General features: G+C 31.2%; 1 protein-coding gene across 1 annotated transcript in view; it reads right to left on the bottom strand.

The window, feature by feature from the left end:
* LOC107455671 (Tryptophan 2,3-dioxygenase vermilion) overlaps positions 1 to 21,069 on the bottom strand; it is a 54,500-nt gene that overhangs the window by 16,592 nt on the left and 16,839 nt on the right. The window contains exons 2-4 of the mRNA XM_016073311.4: positions 9,160 to 9,253; positions 6,478 to 6,571; positions 883 to 950 (exon numbers count right to left, since the gene is read on the bottom strand). Of these exons, the coding sequence (XP_015928797.1) occupies positions 883 to 950; positions 6,478 to 6,571; positions 9,160 to 9,253 (256 nt within the window). The remainder of the gene's footprint in view (positions 1 to 882; positions 951 to 6,477; positions 6,572 to 9,159; positions 9,254 to 21,069) is intronic.

Raw genomic sequence — 21,069 nt, forward strand, 5'->3', positions numbered from 1 at the left:
ATTAAAATTTAGCAATGAGAAGATACGTGGGGAATTCTGGACTTGGGAAACGTAGGAAATACGTGGGGAGTTCTGGAACGCTTGGACAGCATCACTGGACGCCAGACTAACCGTGAGAGGTTCTCATGGTCTTCCTCCCTCCATTTAACGCAAATGCGGGTTAGTTCCATCATATAGTCCTCCACGAAGGCAAATTTCTCCGAATACCCAATCCAGGAGTTCCCTTGTATTCTGAATAGGGTTCAAAATTACAAGGCTACGGAGTTGAACATTAGTAGTCGTAAACCTATAAAATTGGGTCGGCTCTTCAAAGACGGTTATAAAATTAAAATAAAAAATAACCCAAATAAAGAGTCCATATTCAGTTACTCCTGAATCTCTGTTTCTCTTTCACTTCGACTTTCTTTACCCTCTCCCCCTGAATTGCTGGAATAAACTCGACCGGTGATGTTAACTCTAACTTAACACGCGCCAACTCATGTTGAGAGAACTATAATTGCCATCACCCGTATTACTCTGATGTTTATCAGTCAGTATAATTAATACTAGCCAAATAAATAGTTTAAAAAATAAACTTCGTATTTCAAAAAAAATAATAATAATATATTGAATAAGAAAATGCAGAGACGATAATTTTCTCCACTTTTCAAGCAAATGCTTACTAATTCGTGATTTACATCCTTTAAACTTAGCTATCATGATTCGCTTGAATAGCGATGATATTGTATACATTAACTAGGCAAAATTTATAATAATTTTGATGTTTCATGTAACTTAAGAACTTCAAGCATTGTATACAAAGCCGGTATTTTAAGTAATGCTAGTTACATACACAATTTTTTTTAACAATATAAACATAACACATTGAAACTGAAAACTTACCTCCATCGAAAACAATTTTCTTACAGAGGTTAATTCAAATATAATTTGTTTGAACCATAATTCGTAAGCTATAAAAAAAGCATAGATTGTAACGCTTATGAAAATCATAGAAGTACCTTAGCATTAATTTTGATAATTTAAACATATATTTTTTTTATCTTCTTAAAAAAAAATTTATATCGTTTAACATGTTAAACAAAATATGCCATCTATGTAACACATCATTAAAATGTCATAAACATTATTTTAAAATTTTAATAAATCAGGAGCAAAAATAAAATTTTAAAAGAAAATTATCTTTCGAGAATCTTTCTCATTATTGAAATAATTAGTTCATATGCTTATTTGAGTTACAAAACTGGTTTTAATTTTATTCATGGCAGATGCTATTAAATGTAATTGTCTTTCTTTCATTCTCTATAAGAAAATGTAACTTGAAGTTTGACCTTATCACATTCCGAGAATTTTTATTAGATGCACAATCTTGAAAAAAATTTATATTTACAATCCAATAATATTTATTTCAGAAAATTCCACACCAATATTAACTTTTTCTCGTATTCTGATTCCTGTAATAATATCTGGAGGGTGAAAGTTAATCTCGAATTTCAGATTTTACTGAGCAAGTAAACAACACTATATCATTTTTAATGTTTACTGAAGAAATATGGCAAAAATTTATATATTTTCTCAAATGTTAGTCTCCCACTGGAAAGAATTCTCCGCAAAGTAAAATGTATCAGCTGTTAATTTTTTTAAAAACAATATTCATAAATTTTCATTAAATAGCATAAATTACTTAAATGTAAAGAACACTCTAACACTGCTTTCTAGGTTGCGGTCAGTAACAGGCAAAATGTATTCCAGTCATAGACCGTGAAATGCCACTATTATATATCGAGCTAGACGAGCACTATATGGTTTCATTCAGCTCTGTATGGTTTCCTAACCATCATAAAATGCAGGCATGGCAGTAATTTATTTATCGTAAAATGTATGGTCATGGGCCGTTAAGTCAACGATTATCTCGTAAAATTTAGCAGTAGTTAGGGCATTGACGCTGTTTGAGACTCAGGCGATCTTTTTTTTTTTGTCGAATTAATGCCAACTGTGACTTTACGTGAGGTGGCGTAGTCCACACATCTACAAATTAAATTAGCTTTACGTAGTGGCTACTGAATAATTATTTTGCCTTAAGCCCAGCTATAATAGAAATAGTTTCTTTAGATTAAACAAAATTGTCCAACTATGTGTGAAAGTAAGTTTTGTATGGTTCACTAACTATCATAAAATGCAAGCATGGCAGTAATTTATTTATCGTAAAACGTATGATCACGGACCGTAAAGTTAACAATAATCTCGTAAAAGTTATCAGTAGTTAGGGCATTGACGCCTTTTGAGACTCAGGCGATCTTTTGTTTTCTTTTTGTTGAATTAATGCCAACTGTGACTTTATGTTAGGTGGTGTAGTGCACACATCTACAAATTAAATTAGCTTTACATATTGGCTACTGAATAATTATTTTGCCTTAAGCCCAGCTGTAATAAAAATAGTTTCTTTAGATAAAACAAAGTAAGTTGAAAGTAAGTTTTGTTAATGAAAAGAAAAAAGCTTATTTATTATATTATATTTAATTGTTATATATTTGCTTATTATATATAATTGAAATTGGATTTCTTTTTTATGAAATAATGAAGCTGGTCGTAACCATAGAGTTTAAATAGAATAGAGCACACACATGACGATAATTTTTGTCCTCATAAATAAAACCACGTGACTGTTGAGTGAATCCAGAGAGATATATTTTCTAACTCGGTTTCTTCTGTGTTATTTCAATGGAAGAAATTATATCCTGAATTTGTGAAGCAGAAAATCGTTAAATATGGTGATTTATTGCTCCGCATTTGCTTGCAAAGAAAAATATTTTAAAGGAGGATTTTATAAGTAACTTAATTCATCACTTTTTGGAATTGTTTTATTTATTATATGAACAAACTTGTACAGTGTTCTTTTTTTTAAAACATCATATTAATCCCGAGGCAATTTTTTTATTCCAAAATTCAAACTTATGATTTTAAATCTATCTTACAAGTATAATATAAACGAATAAGAACACATCTTAACCATAAAGTAATGACTATATAGAATCATTCATTATTAATACATAATTATTTTAATTTTATTGCCAAAATGAAGTGGGCGAAGTTATGACGACATTGTTGTTGTTTTTTTAATCTTTCTTTGTTTATTCACGATGTTTTTTTTTACTCGTCGCTAATGTTTTCAAACGAAAACAACTCTTCGACATATTTTTTATAATTACTTATTATTATTTGAGTAAATTTTGCTCATAACATAGATTTGCCCACAGTTGAACGACTATGAAAGATTAATTTAATACCATTTGATAAATAGGGCAAAACATTTTAACATTTTATTAGTTCTTTAACAAAATCATTTAGTCTTACCTTCAGATAGAAGGTAATTTCAAATCGTTTTAAATCCTGATCATCATGATTCATTTTTCCATTAAAAAAAATACTTTTTTTCACAGATTGTAAAAATTTTCATTTAATTCAATTTTTTAATTTTAAAGAAATCTAATAAAAACATTAAACATGATAGTCAAAGAACGAAGAAAATAATTAAGATTTAATGTCAATATTTTAATTTGGCTTCTGTGTTCTAAAAATATTCATTTTTATACTAAAAATGGAGAATATGATATTTTTAGAATAAATAACTTCGCAGTCCTTTATTCATGTTATATATTCACTAATATTGACTGTCGCTCCGAAATAATTTTCTTATTAAAATTCCTTTTATAGAAATATTTTGTATCAAAATCACATTTCAAAAAGATTTGTGCATCTTATTACAGCAATATAGTTTTACGTTGTAGTCTTATTTTAGGATATTTCTTTCAGATTTAAATCTAAAACCTGTATGTATTTAAGTATTGGAAATTTAATGTTTAGAATCATTTCTAAAAATGCATCCTTAAAATTTTAAAAGTTAGGTTTAATGAAACGTTTTTTCAATAAATAAAATGAAACAAAAAACACTCAAAAATATTAATTACTAAATAAACAAGAAAAATATCGGATTTCAATGTGATAGATTTTAATACTAACGTAGTGCTGTTATTTATGGTTTAACTATTTATTATTTTATAATCAATAAATACGTATTCCTACAAGTTTTTTTTAATACTGTTATAATTTTTTTTAAATAAGTAGTAATAAAAACGTTTTGTCTCTTTTGCATTGGTTGCATGTATAGAAATTTTGAAATCACAAGTTCAGGTAAAAAAAATAGTATATCGTAGAAATTTTGCCTGTATGAGAAAATTTAATGATAAGTATAATTGAACGGAAATCCCGATTAGATACATAAAAATAACTATTTCAAACGCTCTTTATAGTTCTAATTCAACTGATAAATTGTTTTAATAAAAAAAATACTAATAAAATGTAGGATAATTACGAACTTTTGAATTTATTATTCAAAACAGTAAACATTTTTATTCTGACTCTATAATTTAATCTTTTATGTATATCTTTTTAAAACACAAAGATTAAAGTTTCTGATTATGAAGAAAAGTAACGTTCTGTAGCCAATTATGCTCTACGCTTTTCGCCCGCTGCATGCGCTAAACTTTGGCAGTGTATTTAAAGTGAAAATTGTACGCTTAATTTTTACTTCGAAATACGTGATTTCATATCCGAAACTGTAAAAAGTATTTAGCCAGATTGGCAAGCATATATGGAAAAACTTTTATTTTACTTTCGTTAATTGTAATGAAATTAAAAATAAAATGTACGTACTTGTCCTTCTTACTTTGTAAATTTAGTAATTTTGCTTGTTTTTTTCGTAAATATTTGTAATGAAAAGGTTGGAAAAAAATTTACTTTTTCTGAAAGTTTTAAATATTTTATTATTTTAATTTTCACCTCGCTTACCCTTCCCAAATGTTACACGCAAACAGCTTTTTCGTTCCTCAATGAAATAGATACCCCACAGAAACAAATCGAGAGAAATGTTGTATTCCTCAAGAACAAATTGTTTACCAGGAAGCATAACAACTTCTTCCAAATAGTTTAGCTATAAGAGTACTGTACTATCATAAGGTATGTTAGCTTTCTGTTCATCAATATGTCTGCTTTTAAACAAACCAGGGCTCGAAAAAACTCAGAAATTTTACCCGTCCCCGAGGACGGCTTGTCCAACAATGTACCCGTCCTCCTTTGAAACTAACCCGTCGCTTCTAAATGAATAAAAATATAATTTTCTCTTATTTATTACAAACATTTATATAAATTGCACAATGAATTAGTAGTTACTAGGATTACAAATACTAGGATTACATTATACAGTAATAAAAGAAATACTAGGTTACTAATAGTAAAACCTAGTATTTCTATTATGAAATAATTTATTTCTTTGATGAAATAATTTAAATAACAAAGGTTAAGTTATCTGTCAATTATCATGTCAATTTATCCGATGGTACTGCGTTTTTTAAATGAATCAAATATGACGTTTGCCAGTTCCACAATCAAGCCAATGATTTACAGAGGTTTCTGCACAGAAATCTGAAAGAGGTTTTCCATTTAGGTAGATGTTCATAAATGCGTTTAACGCTTCTTGTTTAAGACCAGTAAGTAATGTGTTTTTTTGTAAGTTCATTGCTGAAAAGCCCCTTTCAACCGCTGCAGTACTCCCAGACAGAGAAAACATCAATTCCACCATGCGCAGTATGTTGCTGTATTTCGAGATTAGAGGGTCATTTTAGAAGTGAGGCGCTAGACTCTTGTAAGATAACAAAAATTGAAAATGTATCACGAACATTAACGGGAAAATGGCCGTCCGCGCGGACGTCGGATTCGAGAAATTCGTTGTCCGCGGGGAATTTTTGACCGTCGAGGACGGGCGGACGGGCTGTTTTTCGAGCCCTGAAACAAACCATCTTCCCTCGCCACCTTGGTTTTAAGGTTAAATTTTTGAATTGCGTTTTTCCGATGTACTTAATTATTGATCATCAGCTATCGATCAACAGGATTCGAAAGGATTGAAAAAAAAAGCCGTCGATATAATAAATTAGGAGAATCAGAGCTTGATAATTTTTAGAACTTTTATAGAATTTTTCTTAAAAATATAAATAATAAAAGTAATTTCCGGTTTTAGCATCAACACTTTACAATACAATACAACATGCAGTAACCGGTTTTTCGACTACCTTCGAAAAATTCAGATAGCAGAATTGTCGGTATTTAATTGACAGATAGCAGAATTGTCATTTTAACTGAAAAAAATTAAATGAAAACCAAAAACTGTAAATAGATCGCTGCCTTGTATTCTACATACTTCAAAAAATAGTACCGAATGGAATTAAATATCTACCATCAGTTTATTTGTGAAAATTATATAAAAAGGATTAAAAAATATTTAAAATTTTCCCTCTTCATCTCCCCCTTTCCCACAATTGAATTAAAAATCTTACAAAATTTATTTCTTGTATTTAATAAGGAGTAGGAAGCTATATTTTCTATGTAGCATTAATATTTAAGAAAACAAAGGTTTGTTTATCTCACCTTGATGGGTGATAATAAAGAGGTGTTCATCGTGAACGCATTCATTTTCATAGATTTCAGATGCAGGCTTTACACAGCTCAGTAGCTGATCCAACTGTAAATATTTAAAAATATATTTATATATGTATTTGCTGGGGAAAAATATATTGCAACTAATATCAAACAAGCGGATTAAAGAAACAAAAGACGCATTTTGTAAAAATGCATTTTAAAAAGAATACATTCTGTTAAAATGTACAATATAAGAAATACAGTTTCTTAAAGAATAAATTCAAAATAATAAAATAATCAGTAATAGTTTATTTGAACTTTAAAGATAATACAATTTTTTTTCAAAATTATACACAACATTGATAATAAGTTTTTTTACTAACACAATAGCAAATACAGTGCGTTCCGTCAAGGCCACATTTTAGAGTTCGACTCAATAATGATAACAATGTCTTTTTAGAGTTCGACTCAATAATGAAAATAGAAATGTATTAACATTGGAGGTTGATATTTATAATTAAAATAAAAATAATAAAAAAACGATATCGAAATCTGACCATTTACAATAGAGCAAGGTGAACGTAATGAACATTAAAATAGGTTTAATTGGACTTGAAGATGTTTCTATAGTGTGTCCTAACTAAATAAAGCCACTTTGTTTTTTTACCATAAATATACGGAGAAAAAACTATGAGAAACAAACATATGTTTTAAAGTTTATATCTAAATACATATTTACAAGGAGTAATTCACTTCCTGTGCCAACCAGACAGAAAAAAAAATATGGAAAAAATAAAGGGAAAAATTTTCTCTCTTAAAATAAATTTGAAATAAATATTATAACCAAAATATCTACCATGTATTTTATATAAATTTAAATATATTGATGTTGAATATTATCTATCAATCACAGGAGGAAAATTGCAACATTGTTAGGTCAAGTTTCAATGATGGCAGTCTAACATTCTGCCCAAGAATCTTTTCCTTTCCTGCATGTACAGACTTACTGAGAATAGCTATTTACATTTTCTTGGGCATTGAAGTCATAAGAAAGGGCAAGTCATTTGTGACCATATTAATCAAAAACCATCACTTTGGAGATTTTGCAACGTAAATGAAAGCATTTTCTTAAAGAAAAATTCGACTTGGGTCGGAAATTTTCACTTCAAATGACAGTAAATAAGTTTCCGCCATTTTTCGATAATCGGTAATCTTTCTTCGGCCTGTGGGAACGGCCCAGTTATACTACCATAGCCGAAACCTTCCACAGCACTTATGAGCTTCCACAGTGCTGTCCATTTGGAGAGAATTTTCTGGCTTTTTTCTTATCTACTATTTCTTTTTATATATTTTTCAACGAATTTATGATATAAAAAACAACAGGAATGGCTGTATTGAAAGCTAACCGCAAGCAAAAGAGGGTAGAAAATAAAAGAACTAGCAGTTCTGTAGGCTATTACAATGGCATGAGAAAAGAAGGCGATTTTTTTCTTCATCAGACAGCAAGGTGGAAGCTCATCAATTGTGTGGGAAAGATTCAGATATGGTTGTAGCTTAAACTAGTCTTGCTCTCAAGCTGTACAGCAGCCGATAGTCAAAAAATTCGAGAAATTCCTTCTTGCTTATTGCAGAGAAAATAGATCACCCAAATTGGATTTTTCAGTAGAATAATGCCTCCTTTTACGTTGCAAAAGCTTCACAGTGTCTGTTTTTGGATAATTGGGTGCATACCATGAATCGCCTATTCTTTTACCTGATAAGCGGGAGAGCTATTCACATCAGAACTGTATAGATCTGAAAGTAGCAGTTTCAGAATTGAAGACTGCTATCATTGACACCTGGCACTGATGCTAATATCCTCGATGGTTTAGTAAATAGTACGTAACAGCATATATTTCAAATTTTATATGTAAACATGACGGATCTATCAGCTATACTCAGAACAGACTTTATTTAGATGGGACACTTTTTTTCTCCTTTTTTTTTTTACTTATTCGATTTTTTTCCTTGTCCAGGTAGAGCAGGATGTTACTCCTTGTAAGCATGCGTTTAGAAATAGACTTTTTAAATATATCAGTTTGGTATTCATTGGATTTCTTCGCTTCCAGTTATCGCAAAAAAAAAAAGGTGGCTTTATTTAGTCTGGACGCACTGTAATAACTCTTCTCTGCTTCCTTCCGGAATCAAACCTGTCTTGTTGTTCGCCTCTTGTTTTGTGATTTTTTTTCTTCAAATTTCGCAAGCATATTTTTTTTTATTCTGTTAAATATTTATTTGCGATCCCCAATGTGTATATATCTGTGTTTTTCTCCCTGGTAAGGATTCTTTTTTTTTCGTCGTATACCTGTTTAGGCAGTGGGGGTGCCATTGCTCCTGTTTTTTCAGTGGCGCCATCTATGGCCAGGAATTCGACTTCTGCCACGCCATTCACACAACCACAACCCGTTTATAGGGCGGGTAACATTCACACACAAAGGAGAAAGGACATAGAACGCACAGAGAGAGAAAGAAACATTCATGCCTTGCCCAGGATTCGAACCCAGGACCTTTCTAATGCAAGGTCAGTTCCCTGCCCCTATACAGGCCGGTCGGCAAGGATTCCTTTAAAATTCTTATTAAGGTCAGTGTGTCCTTATTAATTGTTTCCGGAACACCCTGTACGTTTTTTTTCTTTTACTAAAAATGCCTGACCTGTAAGTACTCTCCGTATAGCATTCCAGTAGTTTCTGTTCCATTTGAGCTGGAGTTTTTTACGTCAACATCATTTTCAAGAGAATTATTTAACCTAAAAGAATCATTATAAAATAAATATTATTAACTAAATAAAAAAATCAGAAAAATCACACTTTCTTAGATTGATGCATTTTTATACAGAATATAAGTTCTTTAAGTTTAAAATGCATTTATCATTTGCAGGTAGTATAAATAATTCTATTTTATAGGTGTATCAAAATTCCCTCTTCCGCTTAGATACTACGATATTATGATGATATTATGATGTTCCACAACCATATCCCATTGGAGGGATATGATTGATATTATCTTTGGTTGAGGGATATGATCGTGGAATTTTGTTGTTGGAGAATTCAAAAGTAACACACCAGAAAGTTCTGAGGAATATATTTCTTAAATCCGGAGTCAAGTTTAATTCTCAATCCATACACCAAATAACAGTACCTATTTTTAATGCAATTATTTAACCTGCACTCATAAAACATGTAAGCTAATAATTACCTAAAATTAAAAATGAATGTATATATTGTACATACACTTAGTTTTATACAATTTTCTTGAATAAAAAATAAGGATTTTTACCACCGTTTTTTTTAAATTATGCGATTGTTAAGAAATTGTATAAAATTCGAAATAGTTGATAGATTGATTTTAATGCATTTACTTATGTAAAATAAATTGCAGCAAAGCTCTGAATGATATAAAACTTAAGATTAATTTTATTATTAAATCCACTGTCATGACACAGTAGGGTGGTCTGGGTCTAAACCAGCAGAACCACCAATAAATTAATTAAAAATATGATTTATTGCATTTGTAAAATAACAATTAAAAAACATATCCCTTCTTTAAGCAGCAATTTAAATACATATAAGACAAATTTCACCCTTCAAAAAAAAAGGGCAGTCTCATTTTGTTCGAAAATAAATTATAATATAAAATTCACATGCATGATTTTTGATATTTGAGATCATGTTTTCTTCATAATTTATCTTGCTTTTGCCAACCTGGATAAATCTTATTCTTTAAAGTCATATCAGACACTAAGCTCGATAGACCTGATAAATTCTGAAAAATTATTCTCTTTAACTATTATTAATAATGAACTTATAATATCAATATTAACCGATTAATTATATTGACTGAAACAGGCTCAATAATAATTTTATTCGTTGTTATTCATTGAAAAATAAGTATTAATCGTGCTGTTTTTTTAAGCATCATTAACGTTTAGTTTCTGCCAGTTTTTCTATTGCAAGTCATTTATTTCAATTTAATTTGTTTTTTATTTCAATAACTTATTATTGACAGAAAATTTTAAATTTTTGAACAGAGTTAGTCTAAATGATTTTAATAATTGATTTAAATTCTCAATTCATACTCCAGAACACATTTCAATAAAGTTCTACTTAGTTGAGAGCGGAGAGAGGATCGTTTGCGAAGATTGCAAATAAGATTGCATAGCAATCTTCAAGGGTTGGGAAGCGTTAACAAACAGGGGTGGAGCCTTAGTATTGTTTAATAAACGAATCATTTTATGTAACTACCGTGTCTTCGCAAAAAAGCATTTAATCGGCACAACCATGAAGGCCATGAAAATAAAATAAAAAATCGCCTTTATGTAAGAAGATATCCTGAGACAATGCATTTGTCAAATTAACTATAAAAAAATCAGAAATTATAATTATCGCGTTTTTTATAAGCTTGCATAACCATGCGTATGTTATTGCGAGTAATTATTCGTTAGATGCGTCCTCTGTCAAATAAAATAATATTTAAATAAAATTTACGATTGTAAAAAAGTAATTTCAGTTTCTGTCTCAAGGTTATATGAATTCTAAAAATACATTCTAATACTTTTTTATTTGTTGTTTTTTTAACATTACAAGGAAATAGTGAGCTTTGGAAATTATATAATCACATCAGTTTAAGTAACAAAAACTACTGATATAACTCAAACTGCTCAAACTGCTGAAAAACGACTATTAATATCGCTGCATAGACACGTGACTAGACTCAGATACATGTTGCGACTATAAATGAGAGGGAAATTTGTTACTGAGTTTAAAAACGCGGATAAGTAAAATTTAATATATTTCTGAATAATTAAAAGTAAAATGTCATTCATTTAAATTCCAGTTATCCGAATCTTGAAATATGGAGGGGGGTGTAAAAAAGATAGGCGATCAGCGTACATCTGCATAATGCACCGCATATGTCAGTTAGTTTCAAGCCATCAAACGTTATCAGTCAATTGAGTATTAAATAAAAATTAATTTTTTATTCAATACCGATAAAATGTTATATTACAAAAGCAATATTACAAACAACTTATCATTTAAAATTTCTCAAAATAAATAGATAAAAGAATAGAATTTAAGCAACGAAAATATCCGACTATATGAAAAACTAATTTTAGAGAAAAGCGAAAAAAAGCAGACATGTACGGTATACTACGTTTTGCTTAGGAAGCAAATTAATTTATTCTCACCAAATCTCAACATAAAACGTTATTATATTAAGAAAAAAAACTATAAAACAATGCTTTTTGATGCACTTTGCATCATTCCAAATGCGATATTTTAGACGTAAATTAATTTGTACTCTGACTTCAATGAGTTTTTTCAGGTAATATTTGTTACTTTGAAGGCATTGTCTTACAGTTTTTTTTTTCAGTTTGTAGCGTTATTTCGAGGCGAACTCGTTTCATAAGCAAAACTCCTCGAAGCGTCCATTTCAGCCCCTTTCCACTTTTTTCCCATTAATATTTCGAAAAACTTGGTATCACCTTTAAATTCAATTAAGCTTGTTTTTATCAACCAAATCTTCCAGGAATTCAAAACGCAGCTTGATTAATTATTTCATCTTAGTTTTATTCATTTATTAATTCATTGAATTCTTGATGGTAAAATATTTAAATCTAATAATCTCATTGGAGACGCAGGTAAAAATATTAGTAACCAAACCAATTTGTTTCTTTAGTTTATTTCATAAAGAAAAAAAAATGAAGCGCAACTAAAAACACATGCAGTGAAGAAAGTTTGCGAATAAAAGATTTAGGTCTTCAAAATTGCATTTCAAAATGTGTTTGAAGTAATGACTTAATTTTATCCGCATTGCCACAATGGGATAAAATTAAGTCTGTCATTATGAAGGTTAGCTATTCAGTTCAAGGATGATGGGGTCTTTCCTTGGTCGCGACTTGAAATTCGAATGGATGGATATAAGTATTTCTTTAAAGTAAATACGGCATGTGTTCAACTCTCATCTCATTGCCCCCTCTTGCCTCTGGTTTCGAACTTGTGGAGCCGTAACAACCAGAAATTTCTTGGTTGACGAATAGACTGCTTTATTGTAATAAATTTTTACATACTACATTTTTATATGTATATTTTTACATATATTTTAATATATTTTTATATGGATTTTTATGCATTAATTTTTATATGTGTATATAATTTTTATATATGTATATATTTTTTATATATATTTTTTTTACGCCGACTGGACTTTGTAGGTGTTAGGGAGCTAGCCTCCTTTCCTCAGAAAGGTTCTGGGTTTGAATCCCGGGCAAGGCATGGATGTTCTTTCATTCTCAGCCCAATCTACCCTTAATGTGGGAGCAACGTTGGCCCACCTAATATGGTGCCCCAGAAAGAGTGGCTAACAAAACTGCCCTTCAAATGCTTGTATGACGAAAAGTAATTCCCCAGGTGGGCATTGGAAAAAAAAACTTCTTTTTTATGAAAGTTTAATATTTTTGGAATGTTAGAACATATATACCTATGATATAGAAGGATTATTACTACCTGAACTTTGTTTCGAAATTATTTCGAAACTCATCTCTAAAAAATACGACATCCAGATATTTCACCAAAGGGAAATGTCCAATAAATATTGTAATAATTGTTTTGTTTGCACCACCCAAAGTTGTCAGCTACATGAATCAAACAAAAAAGAATTCCATTTTCAAACAATATTTCTTACAGTTTGTTCAATGCTGATTTTGATATTTATTTTTCTTCATAATTATTTTTAACGTAAGAGATAAATAAGACAATTATAACATGTATAATATGTTAGAATTATTAATGCCGAATTATTGTACAGAATGATGCAGTTCTATTAAAAGAGAGGTTGCTAATTTTTTACTGCTACGCAACTCTCAATGATCAAGTTTTCTGTTGTGGAACACCAAACATTTTTAGCAGCAATAAACCTACTAACCAACAAAAGACTACTAATTGTTTTAAATATTTAATGAGAAGAATGATTTTTTTAATAATCATTTTATCAATAAAACTTTATAACAATAAATTTTGGATCAAACAGTCGAATTCGCAGTCTTGAAGTGGTAATTTAATCATGTTCTGAATTTGTTTTCGATGCATAAATTAGCTGAAAATGAATAAATTGAATAAAATGGTCATCTTATTTTGAATTGAAAAATTCGGCTACAAATGCTGATGCGATTTTTTATAAATTTTCCCGTTTAATTTTTACAGGAATTTTACTTTACTTATTCTATATAAATAAGCTTAATATCAAACAAATTATATTTTATTGTTTAAATATAAATGTATTTGCTGGCTTCGAAAATTATTGCTGTACTAAAAAGGATTTAAACTCTTGAAACTCATATGACCCTTTCACCTTAGGGACACCATTTGAGAAACAATGTAGTAAACTATAGGGCTCAATTTATAATACTATAACGTCCTGAAAGCCTTGAAAAGGGCCATTAGACTCATTTTCTTTTTTTTATATTTAAATTATTTGAATAATTAAGCACTATTTTAATATTCAGAACACGCATTAATTGTAATACCTGTTTTTATTGAATCAGATTAAAATGCGTGAGCTGAATTGGTATTTTATTGTCGCAAATGTTACGCGTCTTAAAAATTATTTTAACTTCGGACTAGAATTTTTTTCGCAATCGGGTACTTGCACTTCAAGTAGAGGAAGATCATACGTGTGACCTATGACCAGCTGATCGTTTATAAGCAAGTTGAGCTAAGTCTCTCCACTAAGTTAAATTGGTTGGAGTTCCTTCTAAGTTAAGTTAGAATGTTAATTAACCTGAAATTGATTCAATACAGCACCGTATCGCTCATCGAATTTGTTGAAACAAAAGTCTTTCTAGTCTACGTTTCAGATTTAATATTTGCTTACGTATTTTGTTTTGTGTACCTGGCAGCTTCGAGGCATAAGTAGTTTGTTTATGTTTCACATGGCTTTGTGTTAAGTAAGAAATATATAGTGAGAGAATTGAAATCTTTGTGGAAGAATATAGAATGTGTTACTTAAAGAAATGATACATGACGGGCTTGGCTTACTCGAAATAGAATGTAAAGAACAGTTGCTAACATAAACAAATGCTAAATTCAACAGCCCATCAAGATCGAGATGCCCAGACTACGTCACTTCACGGGGTATCCAATTTGACATATCTAATCACTTGCGGGGTATCCAATTTGATAAATAAATAAAAAAAAGACTGAGTGAAAAATGTGAAAAACGTAACCCAAAACATCGGTGATGGAACTTTATTATTTAAAATAAAATAACTTCGATTTTAAATAATGAAAACTAATTCGAACTATTAAGATATCATGCTTATGTTAACCAACAATTTGCCTACCAGTTACAACTGTCGAATTTTAGTAATCTGCATGAAGATTTCTCCCTTCTCCATGAATAAAAAGGATAGTCTATATGTATGTACATTTATAACTCGAGTCTATGTGTATGTCCTTTTATAACTCAATCTTTTATATGATAAAGCAAAAAGAAATCTTATCATGTCTGATGCTTAATCACTCGATTTCCATTCTGTCGGCCTGGGGCAAAATACTTGACAAGCTTTTATACAGGCAACTTACATATTGTTTGGAAAATAATGAGAAATTACATAAATAACAATTTGGATTGTTGGGTTTAGAGGGTAAGGGGAACAGAAGCACTAGGAAACATTAAAATATGCAAGCAGGAGTGTATTAAAATATGTTGTTGACTTAGTCAACGATGCAAAGGTGAAAGGCAAGCACATAATCAGTTTGACTGAATTTTAAAAATACATTCTGCATTGCAAGATGGAAGATTTTGAAAGGCCTTTTGAATAAACAAGAACTTCTGGATAATTTACTCGCACTTAGTCTTAGTTCCTTACATAATCATTTGACTGTTTTTAAATATGATCACTCAGTCTTAGTTCTTTACATAATCATTCGATTGTTTTTAAATATGATCAAGGTCTTAGTATATTACAAAAACGTTTTAACCATGGCTTGCCCCCAGGGTTCTTCCCTCAACCCCATTTAATGGCTTTTATTTATAAATACATTTTCCCATCATTATTTGAATGATTTTACAAGTGATGATTTTAAAATTGTTGCTTTTGCAGGTGACAAACCTATTATTTATCCGACACTGCATCTTTTATAGATTTGATGTCATAACAACACGACTTCTGGATAAACTAATCACTTAGTCGGAAAATTACGGTTCAACATTTAGTCAATAAACAGACATAATTACATTCCCCAAAAAACAAGAAGAAGATGTCATGACAACCATGCTTAAAAAATGAGAGCTCAGGGTATTAGAAACCTGAAAAATGTCATGACTCTTAAGTATCTCGGTGTTACGTAGGATCCCATTCATATTGAAGAAATAGAAAAAAAAGTCACTAATTTCAATGAATCCTTTAGAAAATTATCAGGAGTAACATGGGGTCTAAAACCTAAGGTTTTCAAACATACAGACCAGCAACAGAAAACCTACAGACCAGTGAGAGGAGCTTTAAACTGCCAGTGTCCGGTTCAGTAATGGGAGAAGGATGCAAAAGAAACTAAAATCGGTTCAGTAATGGGAGAAGGATGCAAAAGAAATTAAAATCGGTTCAGTAATGGGAGAAGGATGCAAAAGAAACTAAAATCGGTTCAGTAATGGGAGAAGGATGCAGAAGAAACTAAAATCGGTTCAGTAATGGGAGAAGGATGCAAAAGAAACTAAAATCGGTTCAGTAATGGGAGAAGGATGAAAAAGACATTAAAAATCCATTCAACGAGTTCCATTGTTGACAATTACCAGAGCTTACTATACAAATAGGGCTGAGGCTCTACAGATACTGGCTGACGTAAAAACCATTAAATTACAAAAATAAGTTATGAAATGTTTTACAGGAGATTGAAATGAACTCACACTTTGATTTGCATTTATGAATACTAAGTATGTAAATAATTAATTAAAAAAAATTTTGGTATTTCTTAACCATTGTGTTAGTGATCTGTTCTTGTTTATGAGTTCTACGTTCAGATATTAAGGAAGTGTTACAAAAGGAATTAAATAAATTAAAATCCCTATAATATGTAAATAGCAAATGTAAACATCACGTCATATTCCCATTAAATATATAAATAAACTATTATGTATGAAATTGAAACTGTTGTAACTGTAAACCATAACACGGTTAATGATGTCTATAAGTTTATGTTTTAAATAAACGCCACGGATGGGGCCTTAGTGGTCTCTCGGCTGGGAGGTGCATTTCGAACCTTTTTCAACCTCTCCTGAGAGGCGTATCGTAGCGGCGAGTTGAATTTTCCATGTGCCCCCTGTGGGTAGGTCGGTGGCAAATTGCTTACATCTTTTTGTGTTTTAGCATCGTGTAATTTATGCACAATATCGAAAATATGAAATGCCATTGTTGAAACCCTATTCTACAGATTAAACATTCTTTCATATTTTTCGAATTTCTTCACTGATTAGCACAGCTGTTTTTTTTCCCCCATAAACAACTTATATTTTTGAATCATTTTGCGATACGTTATATCCCCATACGTTGAATTATTCTGAGGCAATGTTGAAAAGACGTATTTTTCTTGTTTTAAAATGCCCTGGCATAAAAAAAAAACAAAATGTTTCAAAAGAAATAGAAGCGGGCAATATCTCGAAGAAATATAAGATATCAATCTGCGCACTTTCAAGTAACATAAGTTATCAAAAATGAAGGAAATACTATATTTAACAGTCATATGTAGTTCTAAACATAAGAACTCTTATTCTTATTCGTCTAGACGAGGCATTTCCATTTCAAGATTGCTTTTTAACAACTTTTTAAAATGAAACTTTTAATTCTCAAACTAGTAAGGAAAATATCACAAGGTTGATAAAAAAAATCAATATTTTTAAAGGCGAGAAATTAGCACAGATTTTATGCTTAAAACGTGCATAAAAAAAATGTTTGAGTACTCACAAGTCAAACTTAGTATCAGTTAAATCTCAAGAAACAATATTAAGAAAAGAAAAAATTTTAATAACAAAAAATCATAAGGTTTAAAAAAGCTAACCCATGAACAGTAACGCCCAAACGCAGTTCGGGAAACTCAAACGCGCCAATTTTGAAAAGTCCGACCTAAACTCAGGCAAGAGAAGAATCAGCTCTTCAATTCCGTGAGGCCTGAACTCAGTTGAGTCCAATGCATAATATGTAGTTTACCATTTTCCCACTAGGTGGCGATACTTCGTTCTTAAATTTTTCAGTGAGCAGTTCGACAGTTTCGCGCTGTTCGTCGGATTTTTGAAATTTGTCGGAAATTTAACGGAATCTGAGAGACATGAAACTCAAGAAAGTTGATAGAAATAATATTTTTACATTAATTTATTATATATGCGTTAAAATTTACGTCATTTGATTTATTTGTCATAATTAGAAAAAAACATTGCTGTAATCCATTAACATTTTCCATATATCGTCGCTTTGAAACTAAACCGTTGTAACTCAAAAAAGTCTGAAAATGAGATTTTTGGGTCATTTTGTGTAAAAAGAAGTCACCTTTTTAGAAAAGCAACCTGTTATCTTTATAGTTCCATAATGTTAATTTAGAGAGCAGATAAATCGTCATCGCTTTGCCGCGATTAGCATTAACGCGGAAAATTTGAAATCGCTCTCCTGAAAAACTTGCTTTTTTGAGTTACCACGGTTTAGTTTCAAAGCGACGATATGTGAAAATATTGATTATTAGTATTTATTTCAGCCTTTCATCCCTTCAGTGGGTCGATAAAATGAGTACCAAGCATGCTTGGGAACTAACACTGGGAGTTCCGCGTTCGGCTGACCACCTGTCCGGAACATATGCTCCTGCATCCCAGGGCCCAAGGTCAAGAAAACTGAGATGGGCACAGTCGGCCTTGGCCCTCTTAATGGGCTGTCGCGCCACTGAGTTAGTTAGTTAGTATTTATTTCATTAAAAAAAATGTCTTACATAATCGATTTCAAACATTTTGATGATAATGACAAAATTGTTTTCTTCCATTTTTAGCACGTTTATCTGAAATATATTCCACATGCAAGGAGTTAAATAGAACTGGTTGTCAAGCAAAAGTCCATTTTAATTACCGATAAAACATGTCATATAAGTTAAAAGACTGTTTTTTTATTTTTTTAACGTTCCCCGGTGGCAGCACTTCACTCTCCTTTGCCATGAGTCCTGGGTTCTAATCTACAGGGGGCTGAGCAAGGTTGACTCAGCCTTCCATCTCTTCAGTGGGTCGATAAAATGAGTACCAAGAGTACTTCGGGAATAATCACTACCGATTCCGCCTGAAGCCGAGCAGCACAAGTCAAAAAGGGAGTTGGTCTACGCCTGAAGAGTCCGTCAATATCGCTGCAAAGCGTAATTTAATTAACAAAAAGATCATACTTTGTATTTGGTAGGATTGCCGTGGTATTATGGTATTTGAAAAAGGTAAAAAGATTGATAGTACGTTGTACATTTAGATGCTAGTCCTTGTTGAAACCGCTATCAAAGTAAAACGTCGAGATCAATTTCAATTTTTGATCGTTCCTGTTGAATTCTACCTCTTTTTACATCAGGAGCTACATCTTCCGGATGCTATCTTTGATTCAGATTAGGACGTGAGAAATGAGATTGGATTTACTACCACCAAGTTCCGGGTTCTAAGACTCTGAAGCAGTACTAAAACATTGACAGAAAATCATAGATTTTGATAATGACTACTCCAAGCACTAAAAATACTACTTCATGCTTTTTTCTAACTTCATTAACCGGTTAATTTTCAAGAAAACAGTCATAAAAGTGCCTATTTTGCCAAATGCACGTATTTTATTAGTGCTGACATCTAGTTTAAAATAAACTAACTATCTGCAATTACCTTAAAAATATCCTGGTACTGCCATCTGGTGTGTAAAATGAGAAATAAAATGTTATCCGGGAAAAAGAAATGAATTGGCTTTATTATTATTGGTACGTTGCTACTGAACACCCCAGTCCGGAAATTTCACGGGAGAGAGAAATAGAGGGCGAAACCTCACGGCGTCATTTTCGCAGGAGCGAGAAGGAACGGGTTAAGAACTCTTTTTATTGGAAAATTTTCGTTACAACATGATACTTACCGAATAACACGCAACGTAGCCAAATAAAGAGTGATCGCTTTCATTATACAATCCCCCTATGCTTCGACAAGATACCCTGGTATCATTTCTGGGGCCAGTACTTAAATTATTTGCGAGAATCTTCAAAATGCTTTTTTTTCTGGAACGTACGATTGCTTAAGCATTGTAGCTCGAAATGAAGAATCCACAAAATTTTCATGGTGGTTAAGTAGCAGTCCGATGATTATTATCTGCCTAACTCCTTATAAGCTGGCCATTTGTCACTCATTATAATTGATCCTAGAATTACTTCACGCTGAATGATGGTAGCAACGTTACGGCATCTTTACATTCGACGATGAAGAAGCGTTACCGGAGTTAGTCAGTTCAACATATCAAATGTAAGATTCACGGATCTTCTTATTGTTTGTTTGCTGTTGTCAGTAGTTCCCCAGATTGTGTATGTTTTCGAAGTCAAACTCGTCTAATGACGAAAGAAAAAAAGAAGTGGGAAAAAAAACAGTTTTAGTGACGTCACTTTACTATCCGCAAAGTAACAACACAGCTAAGTAAGGTAGATCTCATATTGAGACCAGGGCTCGAAAAACAGCCCGTCCTCGGCGGTCAAAAATTCCTCGCGGACAACGAATTTCTCGAATACGACGTCCGTGCGGACGGCCATTTTCCCGTTAATGTTCGTGATACATTTTCAATTTTTGTTATTAGAATTGATGTTTCCTCTGTCTGGGAGTACTGCAGCTATTAAAAGGGGCTTTTCAGCAACTTACAAAAAAAACACATTACGTTCTGATCTTAAACAAGAAGCGTTTAACTAAATTATGAACATCTACCTAAATGGAAAACCCCTTTCAGATTTCTGTGCAAAAACCTCTGTGAATCATTGGCTTGATTGTGGAACTAGCAAACGTCATATGATTCATTTAAAAAACGCAGTACCCTCGGATAAATTGACATTCCAGATAACTTGATCTTTGTTATTTAAATTATTTCATAAAATAAATACTAGGTTACTATTACTAACCTAGTATTTCATTTATTACTGTATAATGTAATCCCAGTATTTGTAATCCTAGTAACTACTAATTCATAGTGCAATATCGTTTAGACTCATAAATTAGCATATTTAAGGTTAGGCCTTTGAACCATTATGATTGAGTCCTTGTACTTGAGAATTCCACCATTAGATGAAAAGTCATTCTGATTGTTATACTTTTTATTTTTTTCTCGCACTGTTCAAAACTTCATCGAACCAATAAATCAAAGGTTATGACTAAGGCCCGGATTTTGATGACATTTGCATTTTTTTGCATTTTTGGAAATTTTTTGTCCATTAGAGCATTTTTTAAGATTTATAGGGCATTTTTTTCTAAATTTTGGGCCATATTTTGCATTTTAAAGCATTTTTTAAGCTTTTTGTTAATTTTTTCCTATTTTCATTATTTATTGGG

Source organism: Parasteatoda tepidariorum, chromosome 7 (genome assembly GCF_043381705.1).
Source record: "Parasteatoda tepidariorum isolate YZ-2023 chromosome 7, CAS_Ptep_4.0, whole genome shotgun sequence".
Lineage (NCBI taxonomy): Eukaryota > Metazoa > Arthropoda > Arachnida > Araneae > Theridiidae > Parasteatoda > Parasteatoda tepidariorum.